The 20,502-nt window shown below is 45.5% G+C and overlaps 1 protein-coding gene across 7 annotated transcripts in view; it reads right to left on the bottom strand.

Moving 5' to 3' along the window:
* Positions 1-20,502, bottom strand: part of PLCH2 (phospholipase C eta 2) — a 1,499,317-nt gene that overhangs the window by 578,496 nt on the left and 900,319 nt on the right. For all 7 annotated transcript variants that reach the window (XM_085609277.1, XM_085609254.1, XM_085609273.1 and 4 more), the window contains one exon: positions 1,729-1,875. In XM_085609277.1, the coding sequence (XP_085465403.1) occupies positions 1,729-1,875 (147 nt within the window). The remainder of the gene's footprint in view (positions 1-1,728; positions 1,876-20,502) is intronic.

Consider the following 20,502-nt stretch of genomic DNA (forward strand, 5'->3'; position numbering starts at 1 on the left):
TCTTTCCTCGGTTTTTTCAGCATGGACCAATCTCGTCTTAAATTAAATTTGTGGAGGTAAAAGCAGGCACTCACACCTTGCCTATATCTTCTCTGCCATCTCTCACGGGATTACTAAATTGTCCTGTTTTGGCAAAGATTTCAGCACCCACTCATCTTTCATTTTTTTCTCAGATGTTCCCTCTTTTTCCTTCTAGGACTTGCTCCCACTGCATGTTATTCCGTTTGGATGCCCAATGTCCCTAGGATCCACTTCCTGAGGGTTTTCGAGTGTGTATTGTGTTCTACATTATTGGGTGAGGTATGTTTTCGGTCGTTTTACCCACTTCTTGGCTCTTTTTGTGAGACCCGTTTAGTGTTCAAACATTTACAAGTGAAAAAAAGTAAGACGCTTCTGGTATGGGACCACCATGTCAGTGTTCCTCAATATGAGGTAGGGATAACGGCCGTTCACACTTGTTCCAGACATCACGGATCGCATTTTGCGAATTGTGTGCAGTTCTGGAGAGCACAACTGGAGATTTGTGTCCAGTTATAGAGGTCACATATTGAGTATTGTGTCAACTACTGGAGGGCATGACTTGAGTGTGTATGCATCTCTCCAAAACTTTGTCTAGTAGTAAAAGGTTTGTCTAGATCATTGGTACTCACAAACATTGGCCCAGGGGCCACAAAGTACGGTCCGAGGTGTGACCGAGGACCGCACTTATGCCAGCAGGGTGGTGGTAGGGGGTCTGGGTGGGTCAGGGATTGGGTAAGGTGGTCTAAAACATGTTAAATAAACAGGCAAGCATTTATTTGCAGGTTAATAAATGCTTCCCTGTTTATTTAACGTTTTTTTCCTAAACATTAGTGCTCAGCAACTGAACAGCGGCTCCTGCTGCTGTTCACAAGGGGACTGCATTGAAAGGTCAAGAGGGCCGCAAGCGGCCCCCGGGCCGTACTTTGAGTATCACTGGTCTAGATCGCTGTATGCCGTACTATACACTGGGCCTGAAGCAATACCTGCAGCTTTAGAGCCTCCTATGGAGCATTCTGTAACGTTTAGGTGGCCCCTTATGGATATCTGTTCAGCTCTGGAAGTCATATCTGGAGTACGTGCAGATTTGGAACATCATGTGAAGTAATGCGTCAGTCGCAGGAAACCTTGCACAGTTTATTCAGTTATAAAAACCATCTATGCAACATTGTATCAGGTTCTGTAACCTAACTCCCCAGAAGTATGTAGACAGACTAGAGACAATGCGGAGCAGTCTACCAAAAATGTTGCCCATACTCAATCACAACCTATGTACTTTGGAAAGATGTGATAGAGTTGGGGATAAGATCAATACTTGGAAATAATGTGAAAAACAAAACCATACTGAACAGGGATATTTTTTACACAACAAATGCTCGAAGGACAGAAGGGTATTTGATGATTCTGAAGTAGGAAGCTCAGAAGTAGTAAATAGGTTAAGTGAACAGAAAGAAAGTGGCAGAGCCTAGGAATCAAACAAGCCAGTGGCAACAAATAATACCATATAGAATCTATATACAGAGGGCAGATAAGTGTTGACTAGACACATTTTTTATCAACCACCACAGAATCAGTTTCTATGATCAGGAGTATTGTCAGAATGAATGTTGAGCCACGCTGCAATCATACCTTTATCCCATGCATCTATTGACACACTTAAACAGTGTTGTAAGCCATCACACACAGCTACTCAAAGTTCTATGTACTCACTTTTGGCTTTCTCATTCTTCCTGGATGGTCTCCAGCGAATGCAGGACTTGTGCTCATCCAAGTAGTAGAAGCGGACAAGGCCTTTGGAGCTCCCTCGTAGTTTTATCATCTGGGTACCCGATTGCATAGAACTCATACATCTTTCCACTGGAAAGAAATACAAAAATAGTATATAAGTAACAACCCCTATTGTCCTGACACTAAAGCAAAATTGTGATATGGTCAATCATGAGACCAAGAATTTATGTAAATAAACTCAAAAATTTGACAGGGAATTTGATGATGGAGACTGCAAAGAAACAACTTCGAATGAAGAGGACTGGAGGGTGGGGATAGTGAGAAATGTAGTAGTACTAGATTTATTAAAATATAGATAACATGCATAGGATTAAACTCAACAAAATCACTATCACAATGACATATTTATAAAATAGTTCAAACACTTTATATCCTCTAACATTTTGTACAATTTCGACATAAAAACTTTGTTTAGGGTTGTTTCAATTTCACACAAAATATATCCATTAAATGATAGGAATATTTGAAAGGGGTGAACCCCAACGGTCAAATAAACAAAAGTGAGACAAAGTGTAATTTAAAGTATATGAAAACACACTGATTAGATAAAGTAATCATTGTAAACCACTGGACTTGGTCATTCAGTTACGAAATGTCAAAACCCTAAAATTCATCATTGTCTTATAATAATACATAATGGATGTAATAAATTAACTCGATACAAAGTTACTGTTTTTTTTCATAGCACAATAAGCCTTAATAAAAAGGAGTGCAAACTAAATGAAAGAATTTTAGCCGTCCGCTGCAAATGACATCAGATATCCAACTTATAAAAAATGCTTTTACCTCTCTCTCTGTTAAACATTTTGTTGCCAGTAACAAGGGTTTTAAAATCTCCATCCTTCATTCAAACAATTTGGGGCAGACACATAAAGGGCCTTATCACGATGTCGGTCCGAGTTGCTACCGTCTCGGTGTGGGAACTGCCCGACCATAGGTTGGCGGTTCTGCACACCGAATTAGGATGCGACCGCACTTGGTGCGGTTGCAAACTCCCATTTCTCTAGGGGAGCTAATGCGGTGGGCGGAAACTGCCCACAGCAGAAGTTCCCATTGAGAAATGGGAGTTTGTGAAAATCCCTGCACCGTGTGGCAGGCACTGTGGGGATTTTCAGGGGGGCACCTGCCCCCCCCCCCCCCCCAGGTCCACAACCGAAGCACCTGGAGGGTAGGGAGCCCTGCTAGGGACCCCCAAAATGGGAAACGCCATCCTTAAAGGATTATGAGCCCATTTCAACAGCCCAATGGGCTACTTCAGCCCGTCGGACCTGAGTCAGTTTTCCCGGACGGTTTACACTCTAAGCGCCGACATTGTAATTCGGCGGTCGGAGTGCAAACCTACCATATCAGTCGGAAAGCCTCCGACCGAAATCGTAATAAGGCCTAAAATGTGATCCATTGTGTCTGATACAAAAAAAATGATTTGCCTTCACTTTGCCAGGCTAACCCCCAATAAACTTCAAGTATGTACATCCATAGTGAAATTAAGTCTCTTAGGTTTTTAGGCCTTGCCTGGCATTAGCAGCGCGCCATGCGAGGGCTTCTTGGAATCAATACGGTTCCAGAAGTCGTGTGTCCGCTCCGCCTGCAATTGTCATTGGCGTACGTAGGTTTCCGTCACTAATTAGGCTGAATATGCTATGTTGACTGCACTGGAGGGTTTTTAGTACCTCCTGGTTGCCACCCTGTCCGCTTTAGGCCACGCCCACAGGGATTGGATCGTGTACTGACGGCATTATACTGTCTCCTTTGTTTACTCGTGTGAGGACTTTTTTTCCCATTAAGGGTTTTGACAATGTACGGTCAGTGCTCGTGTTTTCCTATTACTGTAATAGGCTCAGCTCTAAAGTGAGCACTCAAGCACTTTTATTTTTGTTATTTTTGTTATTTTCACAATATGTGTTTGAGTTATAGGAAGCTCCACAATGGCATTTAGCTTTTATGTAAGCACTTGTTTTTTCACCTAACTGAGTCCCATAGGAAAGGCTTGCCAAAGATCATGCAACTTTGGTGACGTGGGCAATGGACAATTGCAGTGCTAGTTTCCTGGTTCCAAAGTTGGCAAGTTGTCCATGTTCGCGGCGTCCCCTTCAGGGACACCGCGCTCTGTTTGTTTGTTTTTTTTCTGGCCTAGGCACAGATTGCACACCCCTGCGTTAGATCATGTACGAGACACATTCTTGGGTGTGATGATCCTGCCCTGAAGACCCGTCTGTACAACGCACCCCGAATCACAGACTGTACTCAGTGTCTGCTCCAAAAACTGCAGGCACTGAGTGCACTTTACCCGGAGAAGCAACTCTTTATCCCTAACTTATTCAGAGTAATCTGAAACTCAAAACAACTTCAGTCACCTCAGCAGCGCCATGAAACTTTTCGAAAACTGCGAACCCGGTTCGCAACACCATTGGTACATTCCTGTCCAACGTACAAAAGCAAACAGATTAACTTTTAAGCGGACGGTCACCTTTTGATGACCTCAATAATATATGAACTTGCGAATCTGAAGCTATTTACGCACAAACATATTTCACTCCCGTACGTGTGATATTAGGTGAGAGGAAACATCATCCCCGGGGCAGACGGAAGGCGTCTAAGGGCGGGGGTACCTTGAAAAGTCTGCGCACACCGACAAACCTGTTTGTAGTTATTCATAGATGTGTCTTCGACGGACTACGACCCTGGAAATGGCCATAGACCACATCCGGTCTAGGACAGAATTAAACCAGTTTCTGTGGTGCAGATGATAGCACCCCCTAACCCCCATACCCCATCGACCGAATGGGTGGAGTGCAGAAGAAAATACCGTAACCCACTGTTAGAAATAGCCCCCTCTATCTTTTGGAAATATCAGGGATTCAAAACAATTATTCGGCAAAGCTCCTCTTTAATAAGCAAACGGTTCAAAACGTTGTTTTGAAATTAACATCAAAATCAGTTATTAAAAATGTTCATAACCCTTCAACGTTTGTTTTTTCACAAAACAAAAATCAAGCAACAGAGACCCCCGCATACTCCGGAAACAACAAATCCCTCAACTGAGCTGCAAACACAAACCAGACCCTACTTACAATCTGTGTTATATTAGTTTTGACAACTCGACAACCGTAGGGAACAAGCATTAAAAATGCAATAGGTCTCACTTTTCATTAAGTTAAAGCCATTTGCTTTGCTATACAATACCATTAGCAAAGCAAATGGCTTTAACTTAATCAAAGGCGAGACCTATTGCATTTTCAATGCTTGTTTTTTTACCAGTCATATATACATATATGATAAATAGGGTTTCCCAATTTCAAGAGCAGATACTATTGTTCAAAAATAAATAAATAGAATTAGAGATGATTTCTCAGCAAACAAATTGCCGTAAATAGATACATAGTGCCTATTTGCGCTGTGAAAGTATAAAATAAAATGCGAACATACATAAACCAAGAATTATCCCAAATTCAATATAGGAAGAGATAGGTTGGTTTATGAGGACTAAAATTACAACGGAGACCAGCACTTGGCTGTCTTCAGTAACTTAAAGGTGACACAAAATACAAGTCACCTGAGGGACCAACGTAGGATCCCCTATCTTGGAGCACGATCTGATACACGAGCCAATTAAATTAGGCTATGCAACTCACTGGCTGTCCATGTGCCAAGGTTTGCAGATTTGCGCTTAGTAGAGAGGGAAATACCTATAGAGCCTGTTAGTGTAATGATGAAAGATGTACACATTACAGGAATGTTCATGTAGCAAAGGGTGGGTCCATGGTGCTCGGTAGGCTGTGTTTAGGAAAAACAGAGTAAAGAATGGTTGGAAGCATATTGCGAGATTGCATTAGTAAGGTAGGTGGGTGGTGTTATGAACTGATTTTAAAACCAGATTGTGGATCTGTTAGAGTAACTTCCAAGGGAGAGACTGCTTTAGCAATGTGGTCAGCATCAAAGCATTGATCAAGGTTCTGGTGGAGTGGAATACGTAGGTGGGCTTCTAATGTGAGTTAAAATCACAAAGGATGACCATCTTTCTTACAACCAGTCCAAACACAACTTATGTGACTAACTCACAGATCAGATTATGTCCAGGAGTAAACTCCTGTTCGTCCCCTTTGAAGAGGTCACAAAACATGCTGCGAGCACGCAGGGTCTAAAAGCATTTGGGGCTTGATGAGATGTAGATGTAGGTAGGCCTTGGGCATCCAGTTCAAGGTATATTCGGTACCCAGGTCGGTAAGCTTGAAATGTAGCCAGACCTCAGGTCAGCCAAGCTGAGGAAGAGACGGGTCTTGGTTGACCAGGTTAACCCCTTCAGTGCCACGCCCTTTCCCCCTCCTGTGCCGGGCGTTGCATTAGTGGGTGGGGTTCATGACGAGATAGTCTCGTCATGGGCACAGCGCAACCGTGCTCCATGACGAGACTATCTCGTCATGGGCACAGAAGAGGTTAATGTGTAGCTGGGTTTGGGTCAGCCAGATTCTCGCTACTAAATCTCAATCAAAGTGTTTTTCCACACAATCCAGAAGGCAAAACTACAAAAAATCCGAGAAGGAACATTTGTGCTTGCAGTGTCTTGCTTGGCAGAGCTTATTCCAGAACTTCAATTGTAAATACAAAATGAACAATTAAGTGTAGTGCCCAACGTTTTTCTAAGCAGCCTCTCTCTCTTTTTGTCACTTTTGAAGATTTTTTCATCTCTGCTTTCTCTACTTGTCGCCATTTTCTTATCTTTCTCTTGCTCCTCCTTTGTCCCTTTTCTGTTTTTTTTCGCTCTTGCACTGGCTTGAAGCCCTGTGATGAATAATACATTGTTGTCCTCAAAACCACCGGCACAAATTAAGCACTGGCTGATTCATATTTACAGTAAAAATAGTAGGCGTCTGTTTGCATAAAACAATGATTGAGCATATAACTTAACCATCTATGTTCACCACTTAATTATAGGTAAGGCTTCAGGTTCTATGGTATTTATTTTTTTCATTCATGTCTGTATTTATCCATGTTGATTTTCTGATACTTTAATCTGTGCTTAACCAAGTTTATTTAGGATTTGTGAAACATTAAGCTGAAACATTTATTTAACTATAAATATACAGTCTTACTTGAATCCCTGGCAGGTTTCAATGGCATGAATCTCTATAGCTGATAAATCAATAAATTCTCATGACAACATGCACATTTTGTATTAACCTTGTGCACATCTACAGCTGTTTAAGCCTCACTAAGAAAATGTTTTTTTTTAACTCCCTTACCTTCCAATCTACACATCTATTGGCCTGGCAGTCATAACTGACTGCATGCAGAATAACTCAAAAACAGTCAAACTTCTGCTTATAACATATTTAAAAACAGGATTCTGTATAACAAATAGGTCTTACCTTTTGGACCAATTAGGTTTGGCAATGCAGTTTGTTAATGATGCGCAGCTTTGGCAAAAAGCAAAATGCTTGTGACCATTGCTTTTTAGCATCAACGAGGCGCGATGACGCAGCCATTGTTGCTGGTCACGCTATTCTGTTGGCGCGTGCATGTGTCACCATGCATGCATACACACACCTACTGAATGATGCAGGTGCCTTTTTACTTTTTTGTTTATTACTGATCTGAGATAATGGAGGACACTTTAAAAATTGGTACATTTAAAAAGAAGCATTGAAAATGCAATAGGTCTCGCCTTTAATTAAGTTAAAGCCATTTGCTTTGCTATACAATACCATTAGCAAAGCAAATGGCTTTAACTTAATCAGGGCGAGACCTATTACATTTTCAATGCTTGTTTAATCTAGCCACTCTTCCTTCTTACCATGCATTCATACATCCTTCCTTTCATCCATCATTCTATTCATCATTCTCTATCATCCACTCTTTTCTGCATCTGTCTCTGCATCTATCCTTCTCCCAGTACTTCTATTTCTTCATGCGTCCCTCCATCCACCCACCCATACATCCTACTCTCTAGCCACACATCTCTAAATCCACTCGTGATATATCTGCCATCCAGGAGGGTCACTCATCCGAGAACAATTGTTCTGAAAAAAATGTGAGACTTAAGCGCCCCTTGGCAATGAAAAAATGAAATATATGTTTAAAAGGTAGATAACATCAAAAGTGGAATGGCGGGCATATACATTAAAACTGCACACGTAACATTTATAGATGCTTTTCCTTGTGTCCTGTGCGCCGCATACCGACTCGTCGAGTAGTGCAAACGGATGCGCTGTTTGTCTGAGCCTTAATCCCCCCGAGCTCCGTTAATCGGATAGGGTGCGAGTGAACAGCGCAGACAGACACAAGACAAAGCGGCATCCCAGGAGTAAACATGGAGGGTGCATGGGCTTGAGATAAGCAAGGAGGGGGGGGGGGGTTGTGCAAAGGGGTAGTAAACAGAGTTAATAAAGAAAGATGGGGTATGAGTAAATGTTTAAAGCAGGAGTGGTAAGTGCAATGACCAAGGCAGACTAAAATATGCGGTGTAACAAGATCCTGCATTCTGGTGTTAGACAAACGATGAGAAGGTACCCACTGGAGTTTATTTAAGAAGATATCATCGACGGGAAAGTCTACTTTCAAAGACGAATATCTACCTCTCACAAGTTGTGTAAGGCGATGTGACACAGACTCACAAGATTCAAAATTGCACACACATTCCCAAATTAAATGAAAATGCCTGTACTAGACGGACCATGGTAGAACTGCAGTTATTCTAACTCTAAGATTGAAATAAATGACAGTATAAAATATAATGCACACATTCATAAGTCTCTAAGACGCCGGCGTGTGTCAACCCAAACTAGAACTTACCTGCGATAACCGGTTTCCATTCAATTCGTACATAATCCTTTTGTAAAGACTACTTAGATGAAATGCACGTATTATTCTAACAAACATGAATGACGGCCTCCACATAAAATTAAAAATAAACAAATTAGCTGGCACGCTCACATATATTCCGCATCTGCCAAATCATAACTGCGCGGAGCAATGACAGGGAAAGTAGGAGAAACGCAGTCATCTCATGTGCGTGCAGTGGGATCACCCTCGAGACGAATTGAGTTGAGAATACTTTCAGTACCACAGGGTTTAAACCGTATGTTCACAGCTACCACAAACACATACCCTCGAGCAGTCTCTCATACTTATGGAAGGGATTTAAATAAACAGCATGTGATATGCCCAAATAAGTGACAATGCTACTCGCCGAAAAAGTGCTTTGACGCCTCGTCAGGAGTAGTGGAGTAGTAAGCTCTATAGAAATGCAATTACAATACAATGCCGCGTGCTAATATAAACAACACTTAGTCGTGCGTCCTTACTGCGATTAATAACAGTAATAAAACGAACAGTGGAAAGCCGTACTTACCATAGAGCAGCTAAAAATATTCGTAGATTCTGAAAATCGTGGTATAACTGGCGCGAGTATCAACAACAAGAAGAACCCAGGTGAAGGCCCGGGCGCGTCCAGGTAGTCATCCGACCTAGTCTATGCAAAGTAATCCAAACACCTCCGGCGCTAGATCAAATACCGAAACTATAAGCGCATCGCTCTACTGTACCTAACTATCACCAAGCAAGTTAAGTCAAGTTCTGCTGCTTTCACAGAGTTTCCACAGATCTCAACAACAAAAAACCCTTCCGTATCCACCCTCCCTGAATTCACGAACAACCGCTGTATCACGTTACGAGGTTTGTAAAGGGCAGCCTCATTCTCGCTGAAGTGCTCACACCTGCATGGATCCGCACAACCAGAAAGCGGCCGTGAAAGAATGAAAGTGAAGCCGTATGGCCAAAAAAATGCGTGCGCGTGTGCACATCCCTACGCTAATTAAAGTCACAAAGATGGCGTCGGGCTGTCCACATGTGCATGCATTTTTTGTCCTTACGCGATGCTGAGAGCAGCCATCTTTGTCCATCTGGACGCACGTGCATTCAGCTTTGGCTGAATTGATCGCAAAAGGCCCTCGCATGGCGGGAGCACCGCGTGCGCGCTGCTAACGCCAGGCGAGACCTAAAAATTCTAGGTCGCAGAACCATTTCTGATGGAGCAGAGGCCCGGTAACAATTGACAGCTGCCATGACCTCCACATAAAAGTGTAGCAAAAATAACTCAAATGGGGGAGCAACGGAGGAGTGGTTGGGCAGAAGCAACTGGGGGGATAAAATAAAATTACAGCTGGATGGGAGTAGGGGGGCAAAGCAGAACACAAGGAAGAGAGCAATATGGAGTGGGGGGAGAGAAGCAGACCAGAGGGAGAGCAAAACACAAGGGAGAAAGTTGGGTGGGGAGAAGCTACACATGAGAAAGCAGCATATGAAGAAGAGAGCAGCGGGGAGTATGCGGGAATGGTGGAAGGTGTTTGACAGAAGTATGCGGCACACAAGAGAGAAAGCTAGAAACCTCATGGAGTTCTGAAAGAAAAAGAACAAAGTAGTTCCTTAAATGAAATCAGTGGAAGGATACAAGCAACCAATCAAAAAAGAAGAGGAAGTCAAACCATTTGACAAGGCGCAGGCAAATGACAAAGACAATAAGGCTAATCGATGGCAAGCAATTGACAAGTTTTTTGTAAGCCCACAGTAGGTCTTTCACAACCAGAGCGCTTGCACTGTCTGGAAGGCGAGACCTCATAAATACAGACAGGAAAATGGATGATTTTCTGCCTGTAATTATCTGTAAAAGTCAAACACTGCGAGCCTTAATTATAAATAACAGCTTGTCAATTGAACAAACTCTCAGAGAAAACAGCAGCATGTTCCGGAGCAAGTTAAAATTCCTATAGTTACGTCGGCGGTCAGTGAGCAGACAAGGTGCCTAGCTGTTTGCTGCAAGCCTAACAGTACACTATGCTGACCCCGTGCAGCACAAGGCAGCGTGCTATCCTATGCCCATGCACAGCATGGCAGACAGCCTGAGACTGTACGCCTGCAGGGCCTGGAAATGTGCTAAGAAAGATTCACGGCTGCAGGACCTACAACGTCTAACACTGCGCACTTGCGGGACCTGGCAGTGAGCAACAATGCTTACGTGCATTGTGCGCCAACATGTGAAGCTGCACACCTGTAGAGCAGTGCACTGTGCAGCACTGCAAGCTTGCAGCCCCTGACAGTGTGCAAGGCAATGCTGCCCACCTACAGAACCTGGCAATGTCTAACACTGTACACTTGCAGGACCTGGCAGTAAGCAGCAATGCTCGCGTGCATTATGCGCCAACATGTGAAGCTGCACACCTGCAGAGCAGTGCACTGAGGAACATCGCAAGCTTGCAGCACATGACAGTGTGCAAGGAAATGCTGCCCACCTACAGGACATGCAACGCCTAACACTGTACACTTGCAGGACCTGGCAGTGAGCAGAAAGGTTCGTGTGCATTGCATGCCAACATGTGAAGCTGCACACCTGCAGAGCAGTGCACTGAGGAACATCACAAGGTTGTAGCACGAGACAATGTGCAAGGCAATGCTGCGCACCTACAGGACCTGCAACGTCTAACACTGTACACTTGCAGAACCTGGCAGTGAGCAACAATGCTTTCGTGCATTGTGCACCAAGATGTGAAGCTGCACACCTGTAGAGTAGTGCACTGTACAGCAATGCAAGCTTGCAGCACGTGACAGTGTGCAAGGCAATGCTGCCTACCTACAGGACCTACAACGTCTAACACTGCGCACTTGAGGACCTGGCAGTGAGCAACAATGCTTGCGTACATTTTGCGCCAAGATGTGAAGCTGCACACCAGCAGAGCAGTGCACTGAGCAACACTGCAAGCTTGCAGCACCTCACAGTGCGCAAGACAATGCTGCCCACCTACAGGACCTGGCAACGTCTAACACTGTACACTCGCAGGAGCTGGCAGTGAGCAACAATGCTCGCGTACATTGTGCGCTAAGATGTGAAGCTGCACACCAGCAGAGCAGTGCACTGTGCTGCATTGCAAGCTTGCAGCACCTGGCAGTGTGCAAGACAATTCTGCCCACCTACAGGACCAGGCTATGTCTAACACTGTATACTTGAGGACCTGGCAGTGAGCAACAATGCTTGCGTGCATTGTGCACCAAGATGTGAAGCTGAACACCTGCTGAACACCTGCAGAGCAGTGCACAGTACAGCATTGCAAGCTTGCAGCACATGACAGTGTGCAAGGCAATGCTGCCCACCTACAGGACCTGCAACGTCTAACACTGTATACTTGAGGACCTGGCAGTGAGCAATAATGCTCGCGTGCATTGTGTGCCAAGATGTGAAGCTGCACACCAGCAGAGCAGTGCACTTTACAGCACTGCAAGCTTGCAGCACGTGACAGTGTGCAAGCTAATGCTACACTTCTACAGGATCTAGCAGCTTGCAAAGCTCTACTCCTGTAGGGGTTGGCAGAGGCTGCACACCCTACACACAGTTGTACACATGCGCGCCCTGGCGAAGTGCAAGGCTTCCCATCTGCAGTGACAGCTGGAGTATGAGGCAGAACATCTGGGGGAACTAGAACTGTGAGTATGAACATATGCAGCAGCTTGAAAAATGTGATGCTGAACCCCCGCAGCCCCTCGAAAAGTGCCAGGGTACACCTGCAGAGCCTGGCAGAGGGTGAGCCATCACAGACTGGACAGACAGTAAGACAGTACCTCTGCAGCGCCTGGCAAAGAATGATGATATGCCATGGCAGGTGCTGGCAGAGATGCTCTACACCCTGGTGACCTGGTAGCGTGTGAGACTGTACCCATGCAGGGCCTGGCAGAGGGTACACCAGCAGTGCCTAGCAGAGGGCCTTGACCTACACTGGGAAGCACTAGCAGAGTTTAAGTCCTTGATTTACAAACACTTTGCATCAGGTGTGCACCACATTTTTAAAGTAAATGAGACACAAAGTACTGCGGTAGGATATACAATTGATCACAAATTGCGATTTGCTTTGGCTTGTAACGCAAAGCTGCTCGGTGCACTGACTTGAGTTACTCTGTATAAAGGAGGCTCTCCGTGGGTGGTGCATACGTGGTGCCCTGCAACCACTCATGGGTTGTGATGCAAAACTCTCTCTACAAAGAACTGTACACAGGGATTCATGCCAAAATCCTGTACCTCCTCGAGGCAGGCGTAACAAGGAGAAATTTTTCATTTCCACTCGTTTTGCCCAATTTGCACATGTGCTCTGTCTGTATACCTCACATACAATGTGGAAAGCAGCTTAAATCATTCTTTTTGTAATGGAATGGGTCACTTCCTGCAACAAAACTAGGCTTCCCACAACACCCTTGGAAAGTGGCTCAAGTGAGTCTGTGTTGGCACATGCCAAGAATGCGCCTGAGCAGGCAGATTGCAAAACAGTGCCATATCTTAGTAGATATAGTACTGTCAGCGTCGGATTGGCAACGCGGGCACTTGGGCAATGCCCGAGCGGCCGGTATCCGAATTCCAGCCGTGGGCTGCTTTTTTGAGCAGCCTGAAGGGCCGATTTGGTGGTTTCTGCGTTGATCGAAGCCGCCAGCGGCCCAGTGGGTGCCTGAGTGGCCTTTCTGGAGGCAGATGGGCGCCCATTACCTCCCTTTTATCAACCGGCAGAGGTGTCACTCCCTTTTTAATTTTTTTTTTTTAGAGTTTTATATAGCGCGAACTTGACCCGAAGATACCAGGTATCAGAACGCTTTACATAAGCACCAGTTACGTTACAGACAGACACATTCGTTTTTGTTAGGCATGGGGAGATTAAGTGATTTGCCCAGAACCACAGGATGTTGAGCGTCATTGCCAGGACTCGAAACCTGTTCCCCAGCTTCGAGGTCAACGGCTGTAGCCGTAAGGCTACATCCTCTCTTGCTGGGCCGGCCCATTCATATATGCATATTGAGCGGGGGCAGGGGGCTTGAACAAAAGTGGCCTCACTTGTTTTCAGGTGTGTTACACCAGTGTAAACTAATCTGTGCATTTTTTTACCCCCTCCCCCCCCCCCTTTTTTTAAATATAATTTCGCCGAAGCAGTGTTTTGCGGAAAGGCAATATGCAAATGTGGGCCACTTTTTTTTTGCGTGCCCGGGAGGATTTTTTATCCAATCCAACCCTGAGTACTGTCCTGCTTTCTCCCATTGACGCAATGAGGCGCAGCAACTTCACCTGTTGCGCTGTGCTGCGTGACTTCAATGTAAATCTAGGTCTGAGGTCCTACATTTGGAGGGCCTGGCAGAGTGAGAGATGCTACTCCTGGCGTGCCGGGCAGTGACTCAGCACATCTACAGGACCCGGTAGGGTGAGGTTGCACACCTGCCTATTGTTACCTGATGACACAGCATTCTCTAATTTCTTCCCCAACGCCACAGCCCCACCTTAACTGGAAAGTGGTTTGTGTTGCGCATCGGCTCAGCGCCTGATGAATAATTCAGGCAGACATTCTTGGATACAAATTGCTCTGAAATTAGCCTTGTTTCCCAGTGTATTGACGAGACATTAAAAATTAACGCCAGCCGGTTATTAAAACTGCGCAGCGAAATCCCTCAAAAGGGCCAGCTGCCGGAGCGAAGCCGGCCTCCATGGGTCATGTCCCACAAATGGCTTTTGTTCCACACGGGCAGCCAAGGTCACGAGCTCCGGGAACGGTGAGGAGGAGGGGGGAAAGGCCGAGTCTCAAAAATGCACTGTACCTTGTCTCGTGGCTCTTGAACTTGACAAACTGTTGCTCCGGCCTATTTTAGTATCTCGCAATTATCTACTGGAACCCACTCTGGTCAGATGGAACTTTTTACTTGCCTGATAGCATGGAGGGAAAATCACCGTTATCACAATTACAGTCTGCAATTTTCCGTAATCAAAGACTCGAAACTTAATCTCTTGGCTCTCTGGTTTTTATTATCAACATAAAGATTTGGAGATACAAAGTCCTCAACACGAGGCACAACAAGTACATAGGCACTAGAACAAATGCTACTCTACGAAGAATCCGCATCCGGCTAAAAATAACTAAAAGTACAATCTCTAAAAGCACGAGGTAGAACACTACCAAGCAAATGTCGATACTAGGGACACTGAACCATACCATCTCTGTCCCTACTCTGTACTAGGTGACATCCCTACATAGCAATCCCTTGAGACCCTCATCAGAATAAAAGGTGTCAGAGCGAAACTTCCTAAGAAGTCCTCACTTAGAGAGCTTGGTCTAAGTTGCCCCCTCTACCCTTCGCCTAGCCGTCCTCTGCTTTGGGCTGCCCCGCTCTGCTCTGCCTCCACCCTCGGGGCGCTGTCCCTAATACAGTACCCCAAGTCTCCGAACACGCCCTTTGCGCCTCCTCTCCTTCCGGGGTCGTCTTTCAGTACTTTTCCACAGAGCGCTGTCCAGTTCCATCGTCCATCGCTTGGCCTTGAGTCCCAGACGCCATCCGCACTAGGAGTTACGATTGGCACATTCCAATACACTCCCATGTCTGGCTTTCTCTACATAATTCAAATTATGAACAAAGAGCTTCTCTACTAACGAGCAACTGTCCTTGCACCTGGGGTGAGATCATGCAAAGCAGACATTCTTCACATCTTTTAAGTTGCAATTTACTACAGCCTAAAACCTCTACTGGAATAAATCCTTTTTGGCCTATTGCCCTTGGCTAACATAAGAAAATACCAGGCCTTTCGCCTCAACGATATATGCGAATTCTGGCCACTACTTCGGTTACACAAGCAGGTTTCAATCACAGTATTGACATTTACGTCTTTCTTTCATGTGTGGTCAACCTAAACAACCTACAGACACGAAGTCTGGGGTACACATTTCTAACACCACATTGCATTTCCCGTAGCTAAACACTATACATTTCTCTAATACGTTTACCATGTGCTTGTACATAGCTAGCACTTCTACTTAAAATCGATATAGGTTATACAGTTGTAATACATTGCACACGAAATCCCTGAGCGCACATTTGGTTATATACGGGTGCCGACTAACCGTGAATATGACGCACCCCTACAATTCTCAAACTTTTAAACGCTACATCAGTTCCCCCCTTTGATGACATCCGTCATCACACCATTACATTTCCTTCTTCAGAACTGATTTAAACCGTGCTAGTCATAACATTTCCATGTCGGACTCCCTCCAGTTTCTTAAGACTCTCATATTGCTGCTCCTGGAGCTTTGCCAACCTCCTCTCGTTTGCCTTTAGAGCTCTTTCAACCTTGCCTCCTTGATACCACTTCCATGCCTTCACACATCCCCACAAACAGATCACACAAACCACGGCAATAATAATTGGTTTCAACACTGAACCTAGAAATCCCCTTCCCAGATTCGCAAACCAAGTTCCCACTCTTCCAAATCCTAATCCAATCTTCTCCCACACATTCACCTCCGTCAGATCCGTAATCTCCTTGTGAATAGTCGTTATGTTGTCTATGTACTTCCCTATCTCCTTCGAGTTGTCTGGAATATACGTGCAGCATTCCTGAACTTTCAATAATTTGCAGACTCCGCCTTCTTTTGCTAACAACACATCTAAAGCAAGGCGATTCTGCAAAACCATATTCCGGATCGACAACATCTCTCCAGCCACCAATATCAAAGATCTCGCCGTGTTCATAGACAACTCATCAACTACAGTCGCCAACCTTCGGATCTTCACATCATTCAACACCACACCCATACTAGGTATCATTGCTCCGTATATGTCCCCAATCACTGCACCGGCATTTGTAGCCCTACGTTTCCTGGGCGGTCGCTTCGTCTCTAACAACTCCAAGTCCCTTGTGTGATAAATCTTCGGGAATATGATAGCCAAATAGCATACTCCATACCAATTGTCGGGTAGTCTGACATAAGCATTCGTCCCACAAACATAATACACTGTCGGGATTACTTCTACTGGACCTTGCATAAAATTCTTAGCATAAGCTTCCATTGTAAAAGTCTGAGAACAAATGCTATGTCCTACTGCGACCTTCTCCGTCTTGGATTGAGGCCGTGCAATACACAAATTCCCTCTCTGTGCCTCATCCAATGCTATTGGTCCATAACTTCCCTTAGATCTGTGAGCTCTCTCCTCGTCCGTCCAATCTACTGGGCTCTCTCCGGTGTGTCGTGTCTCGGTCAACTTTCTATACCTGTCCTCTACTTGGTCTATGAATTTCTTCTCTATCTCTGATAACGCACATGTCAGGTTATTCCTGTGAGCATGCGCCGTATCCAGTTTCACAGTCGGTCTAAAATATTTCAGGAGTCTGTCCTCTTTCTTATCCAGGTCATATCTATTCAAATGCTTGATTGCTGGCACCTCGGGAAGTACCGTGTCAAAATTTGAGAAGAAATACTCGAACTGTCTCCTGTCATAAAATAAACTGAGCCATATGCTACAAGAAATCCCATAAGTCAATGGGAGATGATGATACTTGATACCCTCATCCACTGAAGCAGGCAACTGCATGCACACATAACAATCCTTCACATCCATCGCATCAACATACTCATACAGCAACCTTGCATACGCGTTAAGCTTAAAATCACCCTTTGACAAATCCATGTGAAGTCTGCGAACATCTCTCAACTCCGATGATTCCTGTTCGCTAATACTAACACCACTCTGCCCTGGGGTAATAGGTGTGGGTGCTCCCTGAACCTTCCCCTCTTGCCTGTGAGCCACCATGTAGGAACTGATCACTACCGCAAATATGGTGACTACTACAACTCCGATCAATGTGCCTATTATCAGTTTAGCCCTACGATGTGGGTTTACAGGATCTGCCATCTTCGGAATATGCTCAATGTCCAATGCAGTCTCTGAAAGGATAAGTCTCTTTCTCATTAATGTCTCTTTCGTGAACTTAGGCAACCCTCCCTAACTTTCTTCGTTCTACAACGGAAAAATCCCTAATTTTGTTCTTCTTCCGCTCGGCTCTAAGTAATCTTCTTTTTAGCTGGCAACCTTTCTCAAATCAATCTAACATAAGCGCCGGTCCCAACAGCTCCAGGACTCCCTGCAATATTTCGAGCTTAAGAATAATCAGTTCTTGTGGATCTGGCAATGCTGTGAACGTCGGGAACTCTAAATTGTCCAAGATCATACCTCGAATGGTACTCAGGAAGGGCGGACTTGGGATATGAATCGTCAGAATCCCTTCGATCTCCAATCCCGGAACTTTCAGCAACACTTCCACCCTCTGGAGCGGGACACTGTTGACCAATGTCATCGACCTCAATCTTCCCGTACTCGGTAACCCTGGCATCAGTCACTTGGTATGCCCACTCCGGGGAAGCGTACTTCCGACTTGGCACTCGAGTTCTCTTGGACCTTCTCACACCACCTTGAGGATTTTCCTCGTCTCCCGATTCTTCTTCTGGTTCTTCCGAAACTGGTGCAAGGTCGGTGTCTGGGGCCAACCTCAGGTTTACCCGGTTCTGCTTTGCGGGCCAAACCCTTTCCGCTTCGGTGGCTCCCCCAGTCTTCTCTCCGATACCCTGTGCACTGCCTTCCTCTTCTTCGGCAGAACTCGATTCTGTACTACCCACTGCACCTCTCGCTCCTTCGCCGGTTTCTGGGTCAGTACTTTCTTCACGTCCTCCCCCAACTCGATTCAGTGCACCATCAGCCGCTTCAGCAACCCTTACAGCTTGACTGGCCCTCTCTGGCGATTCTGTCGGCTCACTGAGATCTTGGTTCTCGAGAGGGGCTGTATCTTCCAAGGGTGCTGGAACTCTGCGGGTATGAGAAGCATGCACCCAGTTCGGTAACCCTCCGCACTTGACAGCAGTGTTCGTAACAAGGATTACTTGGAAAGGGCCACGCCACCTAGCATCCAAACAACTCTTCCTCACGTGCTTTCGGACCAGGACCCAATCGCCTGGGTCCAAGTCGTGGCACCTGTCACTCGCAGCTGGAACCGTTGCTGTCTGCACCTGCTGAGACACAGAACGGACCACGTCAGCAAGGCCTTTACAATAGTCCAGGATCATATCATCAGTGATATTTATCAGAGCAGTAGCAGGTATTGCAGGCAAACGCATCGCTCTTCCCATGAGGATTTCATGGGGTGACAACCCAGTTCTTCTATCAGGCACACTTCGAAGGCTCATAAGGACCAAAGGTAATGCGTCAGGCCATTTCAAAGACGTAGACGAACACACTTTCGCCATCCGAGCCTTCAGAGTTCCATTCACCTGCTCCACTATCCCTGAAGCCTCTGGTCTATAGCTACAGTGTAACTTCTGATCTATATTCAAAGCAGCACAAAGCAATTTCATAACTTCGCTGTGAAAATGAGTTCCTCTGTCCGATTCAAAGGACGTCGGGAACCCGTACCTTGGAATGAGTTCTCTCAATAAGAGTTTCGCTACTGTGAGTGTGTCACATCTGCGTGTAGGGTACGCCTCCACCCACCTGGAAAAGACACATACTATCACTAATATGTACCTCAACCCATTACACTTCGGCATTTCGACAAAATCCAACTGCATCCTATTGAAAGGTCCCCCTGACCTCCCTATGTGGCTCAATGTCACAGCAGTTCTTTTCCCTACATTCATCTGTTGGCAAGTGACACATCTCTGGCACACAGTTTCAGCCACGGCACGAAACTTCGGATTGTACCAAGTCTGACGAAACACTCTCATCATGGCATCCCTACCCAGATGTACAGCACCATGTATCAACCTCGCCATGGGATTCAACAAACTTTCCGGCAACACTGCTCGTCCATCATTCGAAACCCATATATCCACATCTCCCTTCTCACATCCAGCTCGTATCCAGCTGTCCCGTTCCTGATCTGAGACCCCTTCCTGAAGCTGCTTCAGTTCCTCCCATGTGTCAGCCACTGCTAACATCTGACCATACACCACCTCTTCCCCAGTTTCCTCAATGTGGATCTCAGTAAAGTTGCATCCCTGCTCTGCACAAAATCGAGCTACTTCGTCTGCATAGTTATTTCCCAACGAGACAAAGTCGCTTCCCTTCGTGTGGGCTGCACATTTAACAACAGCAATTTCATCAGGACCTTGCAATGCTTTTAACAATTTCCGCACATAATCACCATTTCTTATAGGAGAACCTGAAGACGTCATAAACCCTCTCTGGGACCATAGCTGTCCGAAGTCATGAACCACACCAAACCCGTACTGGCTGTCCGTGTAAATAGTTACACGGATCTTGTCGGCTGCCAAACAGGCACGAGTCAGAGCAATGAGCTCAGCCACCTGCGCGGAGTGTACTCCTTCTAAACAAGCGGCTTCAACCACACCCGTAATGGTGCATACAGCAAACGCTGCTCTCAATCGACCGACACTGTCTCTTAAACATGAACCGTCCACGAAGAAAATCTCATCTGACACCGGGAGCGGTTCGTCGACAATGTCGGGTCTCGGTTTGGTGCATAGTTCAGTCACATCGAGACAATCATGGTCCTCACAGTCTTCATTATCATCTATTTTTAGAACAGGTAACAGTGTAGCAGGATTTAAAACAGCACACCTCTTCAATGTCACATTATCTGCTGCAAGAATAACTTGCTCATAACGAGTCAGCCTATTATTCGTGAGGTGCTGCGTTTTAGTCCTAGTCATCAACAATTCAACAGAATGTGGCACATGTACAGTAAGTGGATGACCCATCACAATGCTCTCACATCTCTCGATGCTGACACCTGTTGCCGCAACGGATCTGAGACATCCGGGCAACGCAGAAGCTACTGGATCTAGAGTAGCTGAGAAATAAGCAACTGGTCTACGGACACCTCCATGATTCTGGGTT

The sequence above is a fragment of the Triturus cristatus genome, chromosome 1_2, assembly GCF_964204655.1.
Source record: "Triturus cristatus chromosome 1_2, aTriCri1.1, whole genome shotgun sequence".
Taxonomy (NCBI): Eukaryota; Metazoa; Chordata; class Amphibia; order Caudata; family Salamandridae; genus Triturus; species Triturus cristatus.